Here is an 18,348-nt window from a genome sequence, read left to right as displayed (position 1 = left end):
TGTTCCACCACTAGTAAGTGAGTGAGAATAGGAGTGGTACAAGCGCACTCCTCCTCCTCGCTCGCTCGACACGACGCGTCGTGATCGTGGTGAGTGGATTGAGCCTCGAGCCGAGATTTTCCTTTCTTTTTGCAGTTCAGGAAAACGAACAGAGTTCTAGACGGACGTGTCGCAGTTAGTCGGTTCGGGTCGCTCCCGGATCATGGGCTATCTTTAACCGAATCGAAACGTTCGTGCGACGTGGGCGTGGCCCACGTTGCCTAGGGTTTCTCGAGCCTATATAATCTCTTGCCCGGCTACCGAAGAAACACACCATATACACGAGTTAGGGTTTCCACCTCTCTCTGCTTGCGCCGCCATCGTAGCCTACTCCATCCCGCCCGTCGGCGTGCACCGGTGAACGGGAGAGCAGGTCTCCGGAACCGCTCGCTTTTGCGATCCTGTACAGGAGAGGGCGAATTAGATTTTTGAGAAGCGCACTGCACGATTGCTCAAGTTCTTCATCACGAGTCGCCTTCCGTCCAAGTCGGGCGGTGCTGCCTACCGTCGTCTTCAACGCCGTCTAGTTCGACCTATCGTTCCCGTCGTCAACAATGTTGTCATCAACAACGTTACTGCTGCGACGTCATCTGCTACACCGCCATCTCCACCAGATCGATACGTGCGACATATCTCGATCTGTTTAGCGATGGATATTGTACCGTTTGCCATGCTACTATTCATGTTGATTAATGCATCTAGTATGTTCGAGTTTCACATGTTAGTAGTTACTGTCGTCATGCTTAATATTTTGGAATTAATCATGCTAGTAGTTACTGTCCAACACTCACAACCAATCTGCCGTAGTGCTTCTCCGCTCCTAAATCGGCCGCCACTTATGCAATAATTGCCTCTTCACTTCGGCTATCTAGAGACTCTTGCGGGAAGAGGACAACGACCCAAAGTAAATCGAATCTCGCCTAAGACTTTGGTATCCTTGCACACGGACAAAGCTACATGTCCATCTCGGATGCTAGCATCGATGAAAAACCTTGTAGCGACAAAGGATATATCTAGATATATCTATATTAGAGGCAACTAATATGAATCGGAGGAGGCCGCGAAGGACGTCCTCCTTTGTTATCGTCATGCAAAACATTCTTGCCAATGCATTGTAGTTTCTTTCGGAATTTAGTGCTGGTTGTTTCTGGCATGTTTACATATGAACTTAAATATACCCTCATGTACAGTACCTCATATCCCAGCTTAATAAAAAGATAGTGCTCAATACCAGCTAAAAAAGTACTCGTAAAAACAAATAGAGACAGTAATCAGATCATCTTGCATGATCGGTAGTTCCGTTGAGCGCATGCTAATGTAGGTAGCGCGATTTGTAACCATTTTTTGACCTGATTTGTTACCTGTTGGTTTGCCTCGTAGACAAATGACAACCAAATTATGTTGAATCAGATTATGTTGAATCAATGAAATTTTTATCAAATTTTTACTCATTTTCTTAAACTTCACGTCATTTTTTATCCACTACGCGAATAGGTCACGCCGCTATGCGCATTGTCCAGGCAGGGCCGATCCAAACAGGCAAAAATAAACAATGTAGATTGCTGATTTGAGTCGACCCGCTATAGATGGCCTTGTCGAGCTGCTATTGGTGCACCAAATTAAGAATCAGGATCTACGTACACTGGGAGTACTAAATTCAGTAAGCATCTCGAAGCATTATTTCACGACGGCTTTGGCCAGACAGGCAAGGCCCTTTCTGTTTTCGGCAACTTGCGCATGCAGGCGGGCCCCGACAAGATGTCAGGTGCTACTACTAGAAAATGAACAAAGGAAACCAACGCATGGAATGGAGCACTACCAGTACCAACGCTTCTTGCTCCTCCTCCTACCCTACCTCCTCCACCTCCAATTGGAAACTTCTCGAACCTTCCTCCTCTCACTCAGGGTTGTGGGTCCGGTTTGGGTTGAGGTGGTATAGGCTCTGCACCAGAACGTCCACCTCATCGTCCACGTCGTCGTCCACCTCAGCGTCCCCACCTCCCCCAGCTTCTCTCTGCTTCTCCTCCAGGCCCAGGCTCAGCAGCTCCATCCAGAAGCTCTCCGTGTCTTCCCCGCCTCCATCACCTCCGTCCGCGCGCACGCCCTCGCCACCGTTCGCTAGCGCTGCGCCGTCCGCGAGCCCGGGGCTGTACCCGTGCGCCGCTGCGGGGCTGTAGCTGCCACTGCCACTACCGGTCTCGCCGTTTTGATGAGGCAGGATGTACTCGATCGGGGGCCGGCGGCGCTTCTTGGAGAGCGCGTCCTGGAGCTCCCTCCTCCGCGCCTGCTGGTCCTGCCGGTCCACGAGCATCTTGAGGAAGCTCGGGCTCTTCATCGCCCGCGCCAGGAACACCGTCATCTGCTGCTGCTTCTGCTCAGTGGACGCGAGACGCGCCTCCATGGCCTCCATCACCTCCCGCGTCGCCTGTTGTTGCTGCCGCAGCTTCACCACCTCCGCGATCAGGATGCCCTTGTCGCGCTGCAGGCGGTGCACCTCGCCCTCGTGCCCGAACTGCCCCACCTCCAGGCACGGCCCCGGCCCCGTCCCCTGCTGGTGGTGCTGCTGCTGCGCAGGCGTGCTCGACTGCGGCCGCCGACGCCTGATCGTCTTCAGCAGCTCCTTCTGCCCCCGCAGGAACCCCTCCGCCGCGAACTCCCACCTGTCCGGATCAACCTTCCGGAACCCCTGCAACAATGCGAAGATATATAGCACATCAGGTTCAATTCGCACTAAACGACCGGCCGAATTGGCGAGGGCTTACATAGGTGTTGAGCTGGCGGACGAAGCTGGAGAAATTGCTGTGCTTGAAGTAGCGCGGGAGGAGCACCGTGGAGAAGGCTTGCGCGTCCCACACCACGAAGCTGTTCCCGGCGACGCCCCAGGAGATGACGGTGTCCGTGCTGTGGTCGTCCACCACCTCGTACGTCTTGTTCAGGAACGGCGTCGGGCCGGCCTCGCCGAGCCCGTCCATCGGCCGTGGCAGCTCCGCCAGGGCGCCGGCGCCGTCCCACGAGGAGCCATCCGCTGCGGCGCCGATGGCAGCCCAAGAGGACGGCGGATAGCCATCCGCGGCGGCCCAAGAGGATGGCGGATAGCCATCAGGTGCGGCGCCCGCGAAGTACTCGAATTCCTCCTCTTTCACGATGCCGTTGAACTTGAACGGATCCATGGTGAAACGAAAGACAAAGACAATGGAGTATTGGGAGACAGGGGATTACGGCCTGCACATCGCCGCTAGTCGGACCAGGGAAAAAGAAGAAGTCCAGAAAGATTAATCAAGAAGCGGCCAAATTAGTGGAGGGCGATCTTCGCCAAAAACATCGCCCTCCAGATAATCAAACCGGCAAATGACCTTTTCTGAATCAAACAGCAATCAGAGGCTAACAGAGATCGTTGCAAGATGAAGGGGAAAAGGCGATTTTCTGAAGAAATGGAGCTGCAGTTAAGTAAACTTCCCCAAAATTGACGAATTGGCAATGCTGCTGAACCAATTCAGGAAACGGCAGAGTAGAGATAGTACAGAGAGCACATTCCTTACAAGACCGGACCATGGATGGAGGAGAAGGACGGCAAAGTACAGAGCTTTTCCGCTCGTACTTGTTTGAGGTGGTTGAGCGGGCGAGCACGCGGTGGCCGCCCATTTATAGAGCTCGGCCCCCACGCGCGCACCCACCCACCCGGGCTTCCAATTCCGAAGTTTCCAGACGCTTCTGCGATGGAAGGATTGGAAATATCTTCGCCTCCATGGTTTATCTTATTATCGATGCGGTGACGTGGCCAGGGGAGAGTTCTGGAAGGGCCGGAGGGGGAGGAGGGTTCTGGAAGCGTCGCACAAGTTGCCGCTTATCTTATTGCCCGCTTGCTCCGTCGCTTTCCGCCAATCCGTGGGCGGGGATAGCGGTACGGGGTAGGCTCCACGGCCATTGACCGCCGACTACGAGCGGAAAGCGCGCCAAGTTGGCTGGGCGCGTGGCCGCTCGGGCGTGCTGTGATGCCGCTGCGGCGTGGGATATTTTGGTGGAGGCCGCGTGGCGCCGCCGGAGCTGAGGAGGCTGTCTTTTTCTACGCGGGCGGGCGTGCGCCGGAGGAGTACTTTTGCTGCTACAGGGCAAGGTCTGTGGTGCGGTGTCGTCAGTCTGGTTGCTGCGGCGCCGGAGGCATGGACGACGTGGCGTCGTGGGCGGCGGCCGTGAGATATTTTCGGGGAGGTCGGCGGTCTCGCTGTCGCCGCGACGACGTAGGCACGTCAGCGCGGTCGAGCGCGCAGTTGTTTATACGGCGTGGGTCGCCCTGTCTCTTTGTTGCAGGCAGCACGGGACGCATGGAGATTGGAGAGGCGACGGAGAAGAACGTACGGCCGCGGCCCGGCGGGGAGGTCTGGGCCGTCCGCCCGGAACATGAAAGGACCAAAATCTGGCCCGTGCGTGCGGCCTTTCTCTGTGTTTACCTGCGAAAGCCCGAGGGCGCGCCAGCGGAGGCCTGGAACGTGAGCGGCATCACCATGGATTTCTCTTGCGCGCGCCGACGAGCGACCCCCGGCAACGCCGCTGCACGCGTACGTCCTGGCCATCTCGTCGTGATCACCCCTTGCGGGGGGGCACTTGTATGAGATCTGGGCATAACGTGCGATCGAAGGATCGGGTATTCTGGACCATTTGATGTGAAATCTGTGGCACAGATCGGGCTTTTAGATCTGGTGGAACATTTTTGCATCAAACACCCCGTTCTACTCCATATTTTGGTAATGTATCCTTCCATCCCCACGCGCTCTGTTCAGCCCTAGTTCCCAAATCCACCTCCAGTCCAGGCGAAGCCGACGGCGGTAGTGGCGTTCCGCCGTTCCCCATCCTGTGCCGGCGTGTACCGACGGAGACAACGACATTCCTTCCTTCTTCCCCTCTCTCGTGCGGCGGCAATGGAGGCCTAGCGACGGTGGCTGCAGCTCGTAAAGCGAGCTTGGGACGGTGCCACAAAATCGCCCACGGTTCGTTGTGCTTTTTCCTGAAATCTGTTGAGTTCCTTATCTAATTTGGGCCCTGCTACTAATATTTTACATTCTCCGACAAGGATTCAAAAGGAAACTACACAGTTTTGCGTTCTGTCGTTTTCACTCACAGTAGTAACTACTACCTCTGTTCGGTTTTAACTGACGCATGGACACATCACAAATGAAGTAGCAGTGGTTCTAATTAAGGTCAATTAAATACAAATGGAGGGAGTAATATTTGTAACTATTTTTATACCAGTTCTGATAATGAAATGAAGAGAAAACTTTGCTGCATTACATTATGCTCTTTGGTATGAGAAATATTCAGATATGCCTATGTTCTTCTATTTTTCTTCACTTCTAGGTTTCTGTAGAAGAACATGTTAATTCACCTAAATTACCATGCAATAATTAGGACGCGAAGTGTATACACCGATGGCAGGAATCTTCTTTTATGGCACCATGTATTTCTTCCTAGTTTTCCACCATGTAGTGAAATCAACTTATTTTTAATCTGATTTTGATGCTTTATGGTATGTAATACGGTCAGTTAAGTGGTCCAGGAACCTTCTCTAATATGAATGCATTACCTTTAGACATGATCCGGTTCTTGGCATGTGTCTTGTTTTGTACTCACGATAGGAAAAGAGAAAAAGAATTCATTGGATTTTACTGTCCTGTTACTGATATGAAACTAATGCAGAATTGTTCTTCTAAATGGAGGGGACCAGTGCAACCTCACCATCACCAATCCTTGCATGCCCGGCCAATCCGCGTACCGTACCAACTATCTCAGGTAAGTTTTTTGGTGTCAATAGTGCCAATATTTCTGGTTCTTCATAATAATCATGTGTGCTTCAGCTCAGTCTTTTATTTATTTTGCAGACTCAGTCAATAGCTTGGGAATGACAGAATTAAGTGATGCCAACTCTTTTTCAGAGATTAATTCTAGGATGCTTCCTCTTAGTGAATTCTCTACACCCAAGAAGAGACAATGCTTTTCGCAAGATGTAAGTGTACTGCTGATTGTATGCTTTTTTGCACAATTCAAATCTACACTTTATAGTGGTCAGTGGCTTTTGAGTGTTTACGTTTGGCATGAGCACATGAGATCTCATAACTATATTTTCTCAAATTGAAGAAACAAGTGCTATTACCCGAAAACCACGATGAATGTAAATCTCTAGAATCATTTGGCATGTTTGACACAGAGAGCTTACATGCATATGTGTGCTCGATCTTCGTAACTATGAAAGCTGTGTTGACTTATTCATCTTTCCAGGGCTCATTGCATAAACCAGTGTGCGACGAGGCAATAAAACCAATAGTAGGCATGAGATTTGATGACATTGCTTCTGTAGAGGCATTTTACAAGAACTATGCACACCACGTGGGATTTGGTGTCCGTCTTGGGTCACAAAGGATGGTGAACAATGTAATTCACTGGAAGCGTTTCTTATGCGCAAGGGAGGGATACCGTTCCACAAAAGATACTCATACTGTTGACTACTTGGATAAAAATGCTTCAAATAAAAGGCGCAAGGTCAAAATAACAAGGTAAGAGAAGTTAATTTACAAACAACAACCATGATAACCAAATGTTCGTGTATGCTTTTTGAGAACAAGGGAATTGTGTGCCGCCATGTCATACGTGTCCTGAGGGGAGCAAAGATAAATGAACTTCCAAATTTTTATATACTCAAAAGATGGGAGAAGATGTGCAAAAGGTAATTTTAATTCCATACCTATAGTGAATATTTGATTGATTTAAGACTGTTCACGTTCTAACTTGTTTTTTCCTATAGAGACATTGTCTATGATGGAGATGGAAATCCACTTGATGATAATCCCATTGACTATGTTGACATGGAAACAAGACGAAAGATCTCGGTAGCACGGAACAAATTCGAAGATCTCATCCGACATGCGAAAAACTCAAGTGGAGGACTGGACTTGCTCCATTCGGGTCTGTGTGATTTGGAATCAACTATTTCCCAGTCTACGCTTGCTGTAGCTCATACTTCACAACAAGAACAAGAATCATTTGTTGGTAGCTCCTTCCCTACCCAAGTTGATATCCTAACACCTACCAATATCGACGCAAGAGGCACATGCTCGAGAATTAAGGGCCATCGAGACAAGGAAAAGAAGGCACAGCCAAAGAAAAAATTAGGTGTTACTGTACGGGTGCCACGCGTTTGCGGCACATGCAAAGAACTTGTGCTACATGACAGCCGTAAATGTCCGAAGAAAAAATAAAAATGTTTTATCTTTTCAAGGTCCTTAAATCACTGTATATAAGCTAGTGTTGGATTGTTCATCGCTTGACATCTCATGTTGTTGGGAGCTCTGTATACTATGTAGTGAGCTGAAAAACTGGTTCAATGGGCATAGTAACTCGTCAGCACATATGTTCTAAATTCACTTATGAATTTCACTGTTATTCATTAGCTGGTATGGATTTAAATGTTAGTAGTGGGGACACAGAAAAGAGTACATAGATTAATTATCTAATATTTTGAATGTACCACTTCTTCTCAGAATGTTCAGTCTTTTATTTCCATAGATAGATGAAACATTCAGTTTCTGTTGGGAAGCATTACATCAATCTCTCATACATCTTAGTGTTGAAGCACATTCACGGTTCAGTATCTGAATGCTGAAAATGCAATGAAGTGTGGAATGCCCATCTCAGCTGGCCTACTGGTCCATCTCACAAACTAGTAAACTGCTTCTCTGATTTTGTAACTACAATCAGTGACATGCATACAGAACTCGCTTTTGCTCACAAGAAGACTTTACTGTTTGCGTATATAGCTAAATTTCAGCCAATCATCTAATACAAGATCACATACATCTGGATAAACAAAATGTCATGATACACTAGAGATGCAAGTGTGAATACGATGCCGGGCCTCCTGCTCTGCACTCCTCTTCTTCTGTAGAGATTTCTTTAAGCCTCCACCCTTCTTCCGCTTCGCCGTGTCCCAGCTGCGGACTCTTGCCTCATCCGCTTCCTTGCTCTGGTCTCAACCCCATAATCTGCAAGTTGCAATTAATAAATATAAATCCTTAAGCATATTGTTCTGAGCCCTATGGTGCAAAATCCTCTTACTTGTGTGCACCTCTCCAGCAGGTGAATCCCATCATATCATCACCTTCTATAAAACAAGAAGACACAAAGATAAGCTTAGTAAGATACCAGAACCACCACACAACCTTTGTGTGAGCAATTTTCAGGTTTTCTGTTAGCAAAGGAAGAACACACTTACTGTGCAATATCAAGTTTTCAGGACAACAGTATTCTTCATGTTTATGTGCTGACGATTGGAGTAAGCTGCGGCTTTCCTTATTTTCTTGTGATGACCCTTCCTAGGAGCATGCACCATTAACCTGTGATGCTGATCCATGTATGCTATGGCTAATTTCCTTGTCGTCGTGTGACCCTGTGGGCTGAAGTTTTCATATTTCTTGAATGGCAAAGCCAACCCACTAACATTTCCATTTTCCAGGCTTGATCTGCGAGGGGAGGTGGGTTTCTTTGTTTCTCCAGATAGTCCTCCACCCAGTCTACAACATAATGCCATCAATGTGGGATCAAATATCGAAAATTAGAACAATATCTAGATCATCCAATCCGAAATAAAAGTACCTGAAAAGTCTATCTCGCAGCCGTGCGGATGTGGATCGGGATCTTGTTGCGCGGGGAAGAGGATCTACCAGCAAGATCTAGGGGCGGACCAAGTTGGCTTGACGCCCTGTAGCCACCATCGCTAGGACGCCATTGTCGCCACATGAGAGAAGGGGTGATGGAGCTGTCTTCCTCAATACACATCGGGACCAGGTGGGGATGGATTGATACAACATCTGGAGCCGCCGCCATCGCCGCCGGCTTCGCTGATGTGGGAACAGGGTCGACTAAAACGTGATGGTACAGGAAGATGCAGAAATAGAGAGGATAACGGGGGCTTGTATACAAAAATGTTCCACCAGATCCAATAATCCGATCTGTACCACATGTTCCACATCTAACGGTCCAGATTGCTGGATCCTACCATCGCACGCTATGCCCACATCTCATACAAGTCGTGCCCCCCCTTGCGCGCGCAGCTCACATCTCCTCCTTAGCCTTGCCGGCCGGCACGTGACGCACGCGCTCCGGGACGTGAAGCAGCGCCGCGGTGTTGGCTGCCTGATGCACAGCGGGTGCCGCTCGCCGGCGTTCCCCTCTCGGCCGCTCTCTCTCGTTGAGGAACACACCACAAACCGCTCAGCATTCCTCGGCGCTCTGATTCTCCTGCTCCTCATATATAGGCGGGCGCTCGCTTAAACGGTGGCTGCCGACGTGCCGCGCCCATTGGACACCTGTGTGGTACATATCGCATGCGCGCGCCCCAGATATTTCCGCCGCCCGAGCAGAGCTGAAAAGGACACCGAGCAAAGCAGATATGTGGTCTACGATGCCGCTATGGAATTTACTCAGTTGAGAGGGACGGGACACCAAACCAAGGCCATACAATCCCACCACAAACTGCAACCTTTCTATCCACTGTTAATGAAGCAAATTCTTTTAACCAAACTCAGTTCCTATGTCTTACATGTTCCTGCATTTCAAACAGTACTAGTGATCGCGATGGAAAGTATCACACACTAGTATGCAGCGTGATCTTAGTTTATGATAATCTTAGGAAAAACGCCGTCGTTGCGAGAAAACATAAAACACAATCGCTCGGGCGATCATTTGTGATTGCACTTTTCATATGTTCCACCATTGATGAAGGTGGTCACGTTTTTTCTATTCATGGCAAACATGAGTAATCCTGAGAATATGATTATGCGAAACCGTTGCTTTATCGACTTATAATATCGCGAACTTGTTATAATGGTGGTAACATACCGTATCTGATCTACCCTTGGTGTCATGGAACAAAGGTCGATGATTAAAAAAATGAAGGAATTGAGTTCAAATGAGCAACACTATTACAATACTATATTTTTATCTATAGTTCAAAAAAAATTATAGCAATAAACGTCATTGAGAAATTGGCACATCTAACCGGAAAGCAATATGTAATTGAGCTAGCCAATAAATAATTATCCATAGGGTAAGAATTTAGACTCTTCAAAAGAACAATGTGAAAAAAAAACTGCATAGGGGTTAAGAAGGAAAGCAACATTTTGTTGGGACGCATACCTAAAGACTCGTAACAGTACATTCAGAAATATATTTAGTTCTTCACATGAAGAAGCAGCACGGACAGCCTCTAACTCGACTGCATAGAGGCCATGAATAGTCGCAGCCAATTCAGATTCTTTAGGCCGGGCCAGCGCATCCCTCCAGGTTAAGCACTAAGCAGGCAGAGACATCCACCACTACCAGCATGTCCAGTGACATGAACAAATCAACTGCTGATTTAAATTTTTGTCCATCCCGTCTATGGTTTCTTCCAAACTGCAAAATCCAGATGCATAGTATATGTTTTGGAGCTCATGTCTGCAAAGATGTGTTGTTTTCCTTTACCATCGGTGCAAACTCTGAGATCAGGCCATATGCAATCCAATTAGCTTTGAAGGTAAATCATGGAAGCTTTAGCGGGTGATTTAGCAGTGTCGTGGATAATCTATCCTCCGCAACTGAGGTGATCAGGAGCAAGTGACAGCCCTAGCGCAAGGCTAATTCAGGGGGCAGCTCCAGTGTGCACTTTGCAGAGCAACCGATTAGTACGCGAGACTATACGCAAAGCAACCGAATTTGTGCATTGGACAGTCAAGCAGACACTGCACCTGGTGTATTACTTTGATCAGCCAGTGAAGTTGATCCTGCCTGATTGCCTCCTTGAGAACCTCGAACGGTCCACGGCAAAGGCTCTCGATCGAACACAGTGGAGTCACTTCACGCAGCTAGTGCCTAGACGCGATCATTAGAACTTTGAAGTGCTCTATAGACTACAGAGATATACGGTACGAAACAAAAAATCGTCTTACACCCTACACCATGCTTCCGAGTGATCTCTGCCAAAATCACAGGACGAAGGTGATGCCGATCCACAAAGACAGCGACCTTGAGAGCTCGCTAGCTAGGCACAGTTGTAGGCGTGGCGCCGTCTCGATCCGGTGGCAGCAGCCACACCCCCGATCGGTGCCGGCAGTGGAGGCCATGTGCATCACCTCGGCCGCCTTCTCTGCTAGGAAGTCTTGGAGAAAAGAGGCGCCGCCGTGGTGGAACCTGCCTCCTCCAGTCTCTACATCGTCGGGGATCAAACTGCGTGGAGCGGCATGACAGCGCACTCGACGTCCTCGTCACCTCGTGCTTCGCCGACGTGATCAAGCAGCGTCACCAGGCTGTTCCAACACATCACATAGCTTTTATCTCCGCGTCTAAGCTGTTCCGCATCACAATTGCAGCCACCTCCACTTAATGAACCCATCATATCAGCGATGATCACGAACCAAGAGCATGCATGTAGCTCTTTCATTGAGCCAGCCTTTAACTAAGCTCAGCCGATCGAGCGGCCATAGCTCACCTTTGTCCATAGCCGATCGAGCGGACTACGCACTGAAGCTCCTGACCACCTCAGCTGTCACGGGCTGAGATGTAATTAATCGATCTTATCGGTCTTGATATCTCCCAAGACCTGGACGCCATGACAGCTCATAGAAACATAATGTTGTTCGGTCCGGATCAGAGACGCATCAATCAACTGGCTCAATCTTGAAATTTTCCAGCAGTGTTGTACGATGGGCGAAGACGGACGGATAAGGGAAATTAGTCATATCTGCGGTTAACGTTGTTTGCGGCAGCATCCAGCGAGCCAGCGACGAGATCGATCTGGACGATGGCGTTGGTGGCAGCGACAACCTCGGCAGCAGAGTTGAACTCGATGATGGCGTATTGCGACATCGCGCGACGATCGATTGATGATAGTACCACGTTATTATGTTTGTGGCCGGCTTGCTCCGTGCGATGGTACCAATTTATATCTAGAGATCGTGGTACAAACAGAGTCCTCCTCGATCAGGAAGTGAATATTGCAAATATCTCTCTCTTCGCTTTCCTTCCTGTACCAACCGACCTAGGAAGTGGACTCTTCTTTTTGTTTGGGCCCATGAGCAAAACGAACCAGAAACAATCGAATTACGTTTTTTTTTCACTTGGGGGTGGCATGTTCTTAATTTGCGGTTTAGTGAGAGGGTAAATCGGTCCAAAAAAGTGTTGGACCAAGGAAACAATCCTCCCTTTATTATTAGGTATAGATCATAGTATCATCATATATACTACCTCCATCTCGGTTTAACAGGCACGCACGTAGCTCAAGACAAACTTTGACCATTGATTAAAATATAAATTTTATGTCTACAAAATCTATATCATTAGATTCGTATGCAAAAAATCTTTCCAATGATATAATTTTTGTGACATATATTTCATATTTTATTGACCAAAATAATGATCAAAGTAATTTTTTAAACTACGTGTGTGCCTGAGACGGAGGGAGTAATGTTTTGCAGAATTTCAATGCAAATTTGTGTACTCCCTCCGTCCCAGTTCGCAAGGCAAAGTTTTCAAATATCTTGGCCCAAGGTGAATTTTTATTGGCTCTAAATTTCCACGTAAAAACGTTAACATCGGTGCTGCAATTAATTGGGAAATTAAAAAGAACTTTATTTTCTACCCTTTAATTGGTGGGATACGAAAAGAGGAGTCTTTTGCATGCAATAATGAATCTATTTTACTCCCACATTAAATGCAAATGTGCCTAGGAGGTGAGGCATTTTGGGACAAATATTTTTTAGAACTTTGCCTTGCGAACTGGGACGGAGGGAGTACATGATGTGTTTGTCACTAAGTTTTCTAGTTTTACGTGCTATGATATCATATTATGATACTACTCTCCTCTCTCACCTCATTAATTGATGCACTACATCATATTTTTACCAACATGGCATGCATGATATTACTTATGATATCTCCATTGAAGCTAGTCTAAGAACCAGCTGTTGAGCAAGGAACAAAAGTGCGAGAACCACATGGTGCCACATTGATGGTTTCCTCTTCGATGTATTTTCGTGATCAGGCCTTCTGCTACCTCTGTTATCTATCTATGTTTGTGATTTGCCGTGGTATACTTGAGAACAATAGGGACAAGCATGAAACCCAAGTGGTGCCAGACCCATGCTGCTATATCTTTTCCTCTTCTCTAAGATTTCGTGACCGGCCCGCCTCGACTAGTTGAGTTATTTTCGTGATTAGTGGTGATATAATTGATTCACGCAAATGCGGTGGGCGCCCGCTTTGTTACGAAGAAGCTTTGGGACCAATACGACAATACGTCTCAGGATGAGTGCTATCATATTAGATACTAGATAGAAATGCGCGCTTCGTCGCGCCGTCTACATCATGTTGTCACAAGGCCTGCTGACTGCATATATACCTAGGGATTTGATCTTTTTTTTTGAGATGTAGGGATTTGATCTTTTTTTTGAGATGTAGGGATTTGATCTAGGTATAACACTTAGCTAAAAAAAAGTCGGAGTTAAGTGGAAGACATAAAGACAATACTGTTATATCAGGTATCATGGTTATTACATATCGTGCTTCCTTTTTAAGACTTTCTATTTACTAAACCTGGTATGTACCGTTTAATTGGACAATTTCCAGGAGGAATTTACTGCACGCAATATCATTTCGGAGATTAAGGCACCAACTGAAAAAGTTGGAAATGCAAAGGCTCCAAGCATATGGATATTGAATTCTGGTTTCTTAGCGAAAAGGAATTTTTTTTTTGAAAAGATGGATTATGATGAACTTGCACCGATAGGTTTATCCCACCAAGAAGCATTACACAATATATTAATAACAGGGAAGCATAACAAAGAAAATGAAAAATAATGACACTATACAAACATTTTAGGAATAGAAACCAAAATAAAGAGAATATTCCTAGTACGAATGTCCACAATATCACCGCATTGCCAACGCTGGCCAGTGTAGCAACAAACATGACCGTGTCAAAGGAAGCATTCATCGGGTGACTCCTCACACTCTGAAGCTGCATGGCATGACAGGATGCATCTACACCACCAAGTGAACATACTGTAAGAGAAAGCAAACGCTCGGGAGCACATCTTAGCTTGGGATCATATCATTTCTGACCGGATCATATCACATCTAGGCCCTGCTCCGGTGACTACAGCGAGATGGCGAGGATGACTTCAAGACCGCGGTGGCGTATGCTGTTGGGTGGCACGTCAGGTGGAGCACGTCGAATCGTCCGGGTTTGTGTGTTTGGTGGGCGGGAGAAATCCTGGTCTGCATGTCCGACACCGACGCGGTGACGCCTGCGGGTGTCGCCCTACCTTCCTGAAGGGCGTCGGTTGTCCCTCTTCCCCAATCCCTTCCGCGTATCGAGGGAAACCCTAGGACCAGTCCGGGCAGCAGCGGCGTTGTCGTCGCTTTCCTTGTTGAAGGTGTTTCCTGATATGCGGCGCTTCGGCGTGCTTGGATTATGGTGGAATTCTCCGGAGGGCCCAGCGGTGGTGAGTCGTCTTTGTTCTTGTCGAGCTGCCGGTGTTGGCATTGTTTTCTTTTTTCTTTCTCTTTTGTTCTTTTGGGCTTTGGTTGTGTTGTGGCCCCAGCGTGTTTATTGTATCGGTTGGTTGCTATATTAATATAGCGGGACGAAAGCCTATTTCGAGGAAGTTAGTAAAGCTGGCAATGTATAGGCAACCAAATGAAGAATGAAGCTAATATCTGACAGGAAAAATAGCACTTGTGGCTTGTGACATGCCTATCAGCTAAGCACATCACCGAATGGCTGATGTGGACGTAAGATTCTGCTATCTTTACACCTATATCTAGGCAAAATCATTGGCTGCACATCGAGGAATTGAGAAAATAGACGACCTAGAAGCAACATGCAATTTAAAAGCCTGCTTTGAGGGTGTAATCATACCTGAAAAATCCTTACAACTTGAGTTCTTCAATATTGTGTACATCACCCCTGTCCTTTTGTGACCTGACCGTTATAAAATGCTTGTGTTAGCATTTGAAGGATAACCCAAAATCTGAATATGTGAAAGTTAGTAGAGATTGTAAAAAATAAACTCATGTGTGCACACTGAACCTCAGCATGATCTGATTCCAATTTGGCAAAACATATTTAAGTAATGTAGCAGCAAAGGCCACCTCGGGCAAGTATGCTAAGCCTACAAACTGCACAACCACATAAGGAACAGCCACAACTGGGAACCCATGTTTCACTGAAAATATGCAAATTTATGGTGTTGCGGCAGTGATATTTCAACAAAGTGTCCCAGTTTGAGAGATGCAAGCTGTAGCCTCTCATTCTAAAAATTCACACCCAGAGTTGGTCATGCACGACCAGAAAAAGATTTGCAGCTAGATCACAATTACAGCATTCTCATCTATTTATCGGCGTAGCATCCAGAACTACCATATACATCTGTTACACTACATACATCTGCCAGCTCGTGACTAGCAATCAACTTTGTGCTTACTACAGCTATTCAAGTTCCTCTTAGTTTGCACACAGTAGCAAAATTTTCCTTTGTCTTCATGGAGGCACTGATCCGGAGGTCCATCAAGTAGCTATCGTCATTGTGCCCGATCGATATCTGCTATTCTAACTTCTGCTCGGCTGGTGCCTCGAGCTTCTGCAGTAGAGCTTTCTTTTCTTCTTCAGGAAGTGCGTTGAACATGAAAACAGACTTGTCGCCGATGTCGTCCTTCATTGCCAGCAACACAGCAGAACATTATTGTAAATTTCGACCAAGAATTTCTTAATAGCCACAAATGATGATAAAACACTTCTCACTGAAAGGCAATTAATATTATACCTTAATGGGCTGCTGGAATTTCCTCGCGGCGAACACGGTGAAGAGTGCCATCCACACTCCCAAGAGGCCCAATTTTGCTCCATCGTCCATCAACCCAGACTGCATATGTTCAGAAAACAAGTGTAAGAAAATACAGGTTGATCACTGTATCCAGCCTGGTGTGATTAAGCTGAAGTGCTACACCCGAGACTTTTAATTTACCAGGTGACCGAGGAGAAGGATGGGGATAACAAAGGTCAGGATACCAGCCTCCAATTTTCCATAGCAGAGTCCTGTCAGTACATTTGTTGTCAGATACATTTCACACATGGAAACTACTCGATATCCAGTGAACTAATCAGTCAGAATTCATCTTGTGAGCAATACAGAGATCTCTGCTACTGATCAAATCAGCTCAAGTAAGCAGTAGAATGAATCAATCAAAGATGAGCCAATCAATCCCAATGTTCATTCATCATCACACAGACAGGAACGGCAGAAACACTGTACCTTCCTTGAAGACGAGGCCAGTGAGCGCGGCGAAGGTGGGCCCGACGAACCACATGGCGCCCGGGTGCTCGAGCACGTACCGGACGAGCCCCTCGTGGAGCGGCTGCGCGGCGAGGGCGTAGGTCCCGACGGACCCGAGCACTCCCACGGCCCACAGCGCCTGGAGGAACCGCTTGATGGGGGTGACGTAGATGTGTATCAGCACGAGGGACAGCCCGAGCCCCGCGGCCCCAGCGGCGTAGAGCAGGTCGGCGCCCTGTCGGACGGCGTCGCCGGCGGGGTTCCCCGTCGGCAGGAACGCCCCCGAGGAGGCGACCAGGAAGGCGGCCGCGGCGGTGACGAGCCCGGCACGGTACAGCAGCACCTCGCGCACGTCCGCGTCGTCCACGGACCAGGGCCCGTACACGCCCGTGTACACGGTGGTCTGGTGGGCGAGCCCGTCGCCGGGGGCCCTGATGGCGCCCGCGGCGCGGCCGCGGTGGCGGCAGAGGGGAAGGAGGAGAGCGGGCCTTGGGGAGCTGAGCGCTCGAGGGCTGGGGCGCAGCGACAGCGGCAGCGGCGCGAGCCGGAGGAGGACGGCGGTCGCCATGGGCATGGTCGACGAGGTCGCGGGGTTCAGTTTTGTTTTCTCGGCATTTTTTTCCGTGTGTTCCGTTCATGATGTGGTGGCCTGGTGGGGCTCGCGGGAGCGTACGTGTGAGCCGTAAACTCAGCGGACGGCGGGGATTTCCTGCGACCGTGGATCCGACGGCGCGAGCAGGCGGACGGGTAGTTATGTTTTTCACCCGTTGTGAACGAGCGATTACCTTTAAAAAAACTGCTCCCTTCCTTCTAAATTAATTATCACAAATTTAGAAAAAATGTTATCACGATCTTTCTACATTCACTGAACCTACGATAATTAATTTAGATCAGATATATAGTACTAGAATACATTGAAAAGGTGAAGCCCAAGCGGCCAATACATTATCTTTTACTGGAACAAGGATCTTTCTTATGCTCAGACCTGCTATACTTTGACAACATCTAGCCACTATAGTGAGGAAGAGGAACATAGGGCATCTAGGTAGCGTCGCGACTGATGTAGCGCGCATGCATTCTTGCTAAGGTTTAAAATAGCGTGCTAAATGAAATAGCGTTGGCCTCCTTCAAACACTATGGACGCTATATCGTGCTAATTTCGTGCTATATTTCAAATAGTGTTTTGAAAAAAAATTAAATATAGTCTAAAAATAAAGATTTCGCTAAGAAAGTTGGATATTTAGTCCAAAAAATGACTGAATCATACATACATAACCACATACAACAAATAGATCTGTAATTTTTCAGAAGGCTAACATCATAATACAAATTCTTTATTAAGAATCATCAGCATTAGCGATATTAAGTTCTAATCTAGAAAAGGAACCAACATATTATAGTTCATCACCACGAAAAAGTGAAAGCAACTTAGATTGAAAAAATAGCGCGCTAAATCTAAGAAGTTTTAGCACGATATATCATGCTATTTCACAAATAGCGCCATAGCGAGCAAAATTACTAAAATTTAGCGTAGACCCTCTAAATATGCTATTGCGTGGTATTGGCGGAGAAATAGCGCGCTATTTTAAACCTTGATTCTTGCATACAACGACCCTGAGCCCAAATCTCACACAAATATACCCTCCATCCAAGCGACATAGGAGAGTCCACAAGTAAATAGTAATGCTCGGACGTCTTCTAGCTAGCGCCTATAATGACATGCGTAGCGCCCTAGAAGACCACGCCTTGGGCAGTGGCCATATCTCCAGAGCAGCTTCAGGAATTCCACGGGCAAACTCGACTAAGGGTGTCCCCTGGTTCCAGAGGGGAGGCAACATTTAGGAGTGTGAAGATGCCTCCATGGAGGACACAACGCCCTCAGTTGTCTACCCCTATCGTTGGCATTACCGATCTGGGGCTTTCACCTCGGCCCTAACCTCCCACCCGAAGAACA

At 47.6% G+C, this 18,348-nt stretch overlaps 2 protein-coding genes and 2 long non-coding RNA genes across 6 annotated transcripts; 1 reads left to right on the top strand and 3 right to left on the bottom strand.

Moving 5' to 3' along the window:
• Positions 1-1,691: 1,691 nt before the first annotated feature.
• LOC127292892 (heat stress transcription factor A-2a) lies at positions 1,692-4,599 on the bottom strand. The gene is made up of 2 exons (XM_051322415.2): positions 2,802-4,599; positions 1,692-2,725 (listed from the first exon to the last, which is right to left on the bottom strand). Exons 1-2 carry the CDS (start codon positions 3,207-3,209, stop codon positions 1,937-1,939), a joined length of 1,197 nt encoding a protein of 398 aa, XP_051178375.1. The 5' UTR covers positions 3,210-4,599; the 3' UTR covers positions 1,692-1,936.
• Positions 4,600-4,686: 87 nt separating this feature from the next.
• Positions 4,687-7,477, top strand: LOC127292893 (uncharacterized). Of its 3 annotated transcripts, none has more exons than XR_007845418.1 (5): positions 4,687-5,024; positions 5,731-5,823; positions 5,913-6,037; positions 6,310-6,754; positions 6,833-7,477. It is a non-coding gene; the product is annotated as an uncharacterized lncRNA (long non-coding RNA). The 3 variants fall into 3 exon arrangements; XR_007845420.1 differs by having other exon boundaries at positions 4,687-5,050; XR_007845419.1 differs by lacking the exon at positions 4,687-5,024 and adding an exon at positions 5,057-5,159.
• Positions 7,478-7,703: 226 nt separating this feature from the next.
• Positions 7,704-9,286, bottom strand: LOC127292894 (uncharacterized). The gene is made up of 4 exons (XR_007845421.2): positions 8,680-9,286; positions 8,300-8,597; positions 8,143-8,188; positions 7,704-8,069 (listed from the first exon to the last, which is right to left on the bottom strand). It is a non-coding gene; the product is annotated as an uncharacterized lncRNA (long non-coding RNA).
• A 5,967-nt stretch (positions 9,287-15,253) lies between these two features.
• Positions 15,254-17,019, bottom strand: LOC127292891 (uncharacterized). Its single transcript, XM_051322414.2, has 4 exons — positions 16,374-17,019; positions 16,086-16,156; positions 15,885-15,983; positions 15,254-15,773 (listed from the first exon to the last, which is right to left on the bottom strand). The coding sequence occupies exons 1-4, from the start codon at positions 16,966-16,968 to the stop codon at positions 15,666-15,668; spliced, it is 873 nt and encodes a 290-aa protein (XP_051178374.1). The 5' UTR covers positions 16,969-17,019; the 3' UTR covers positions 15,254-15,665.
• Between the last annotated feature and the right edge of the window lie 1,329 nt (positions 17,020-18,348).

The sequence above is a fragment of the Lolium perenne genome, chromosome 4, assembly GCF_019359855.2.
Source record: "Lolium perenne isolate Kyuss_39 chromosome 4, Kyuss_2.0, whole genome shotgun sequence".
Taxonomy (NCBI): domain Eukaryota; kingdom Viridiplantae; phylum Streptophyta; class Magnoliopsida; order Poales; family Poaceae; genus Lolium; species Lolium perenne.
The sequence above is the reverse complement of the archived record's forward strand: the minus strand, read 5'-3'. Positions and strand labels throughout refer to the sequence as shown.

Excerpts from the sequence above, each read along its gene's own strand:
- LOC127292892 (XM_051322415.2), bottom strand. The coding sequence starts at position 3,209 with ATGGATCCGTTCAAGTTCAACGGCATCGTGAAAGAGGAGGAATTCGAG. Across the intron at positions 2,726-2,801 it reads TCCGCCAGCTCAACACCTAT|GGGTTCCGGAAGGTTGATCC; the intron begins GTAAGCCCTCGC and ends GCATTGTTGCAG.
- LOC127292891 (XM_051322414.2), bottom strand. The coding sequence starts at position 16,968 with ATGCCCATGGCGACCGCCGTCCTCCTCCGGCTCGCGCCGCTGCCGCTG. Across the intron at positions 16,157-16,373 it reads TGGCCTCGTCTTCAAGGAAG|GACTCTGCTATGGAAAATTG; the intron begins GTACAGTGTTTC and ends ATGTACTGACAG. Across the intron at positions 15,774-15,884 it reads AATTCCAGCAGCCCATTAAG|GACGACATCGGCGACAAGTC; the intron begins GTATAATATTAA and ends CTGGCAATGAAG.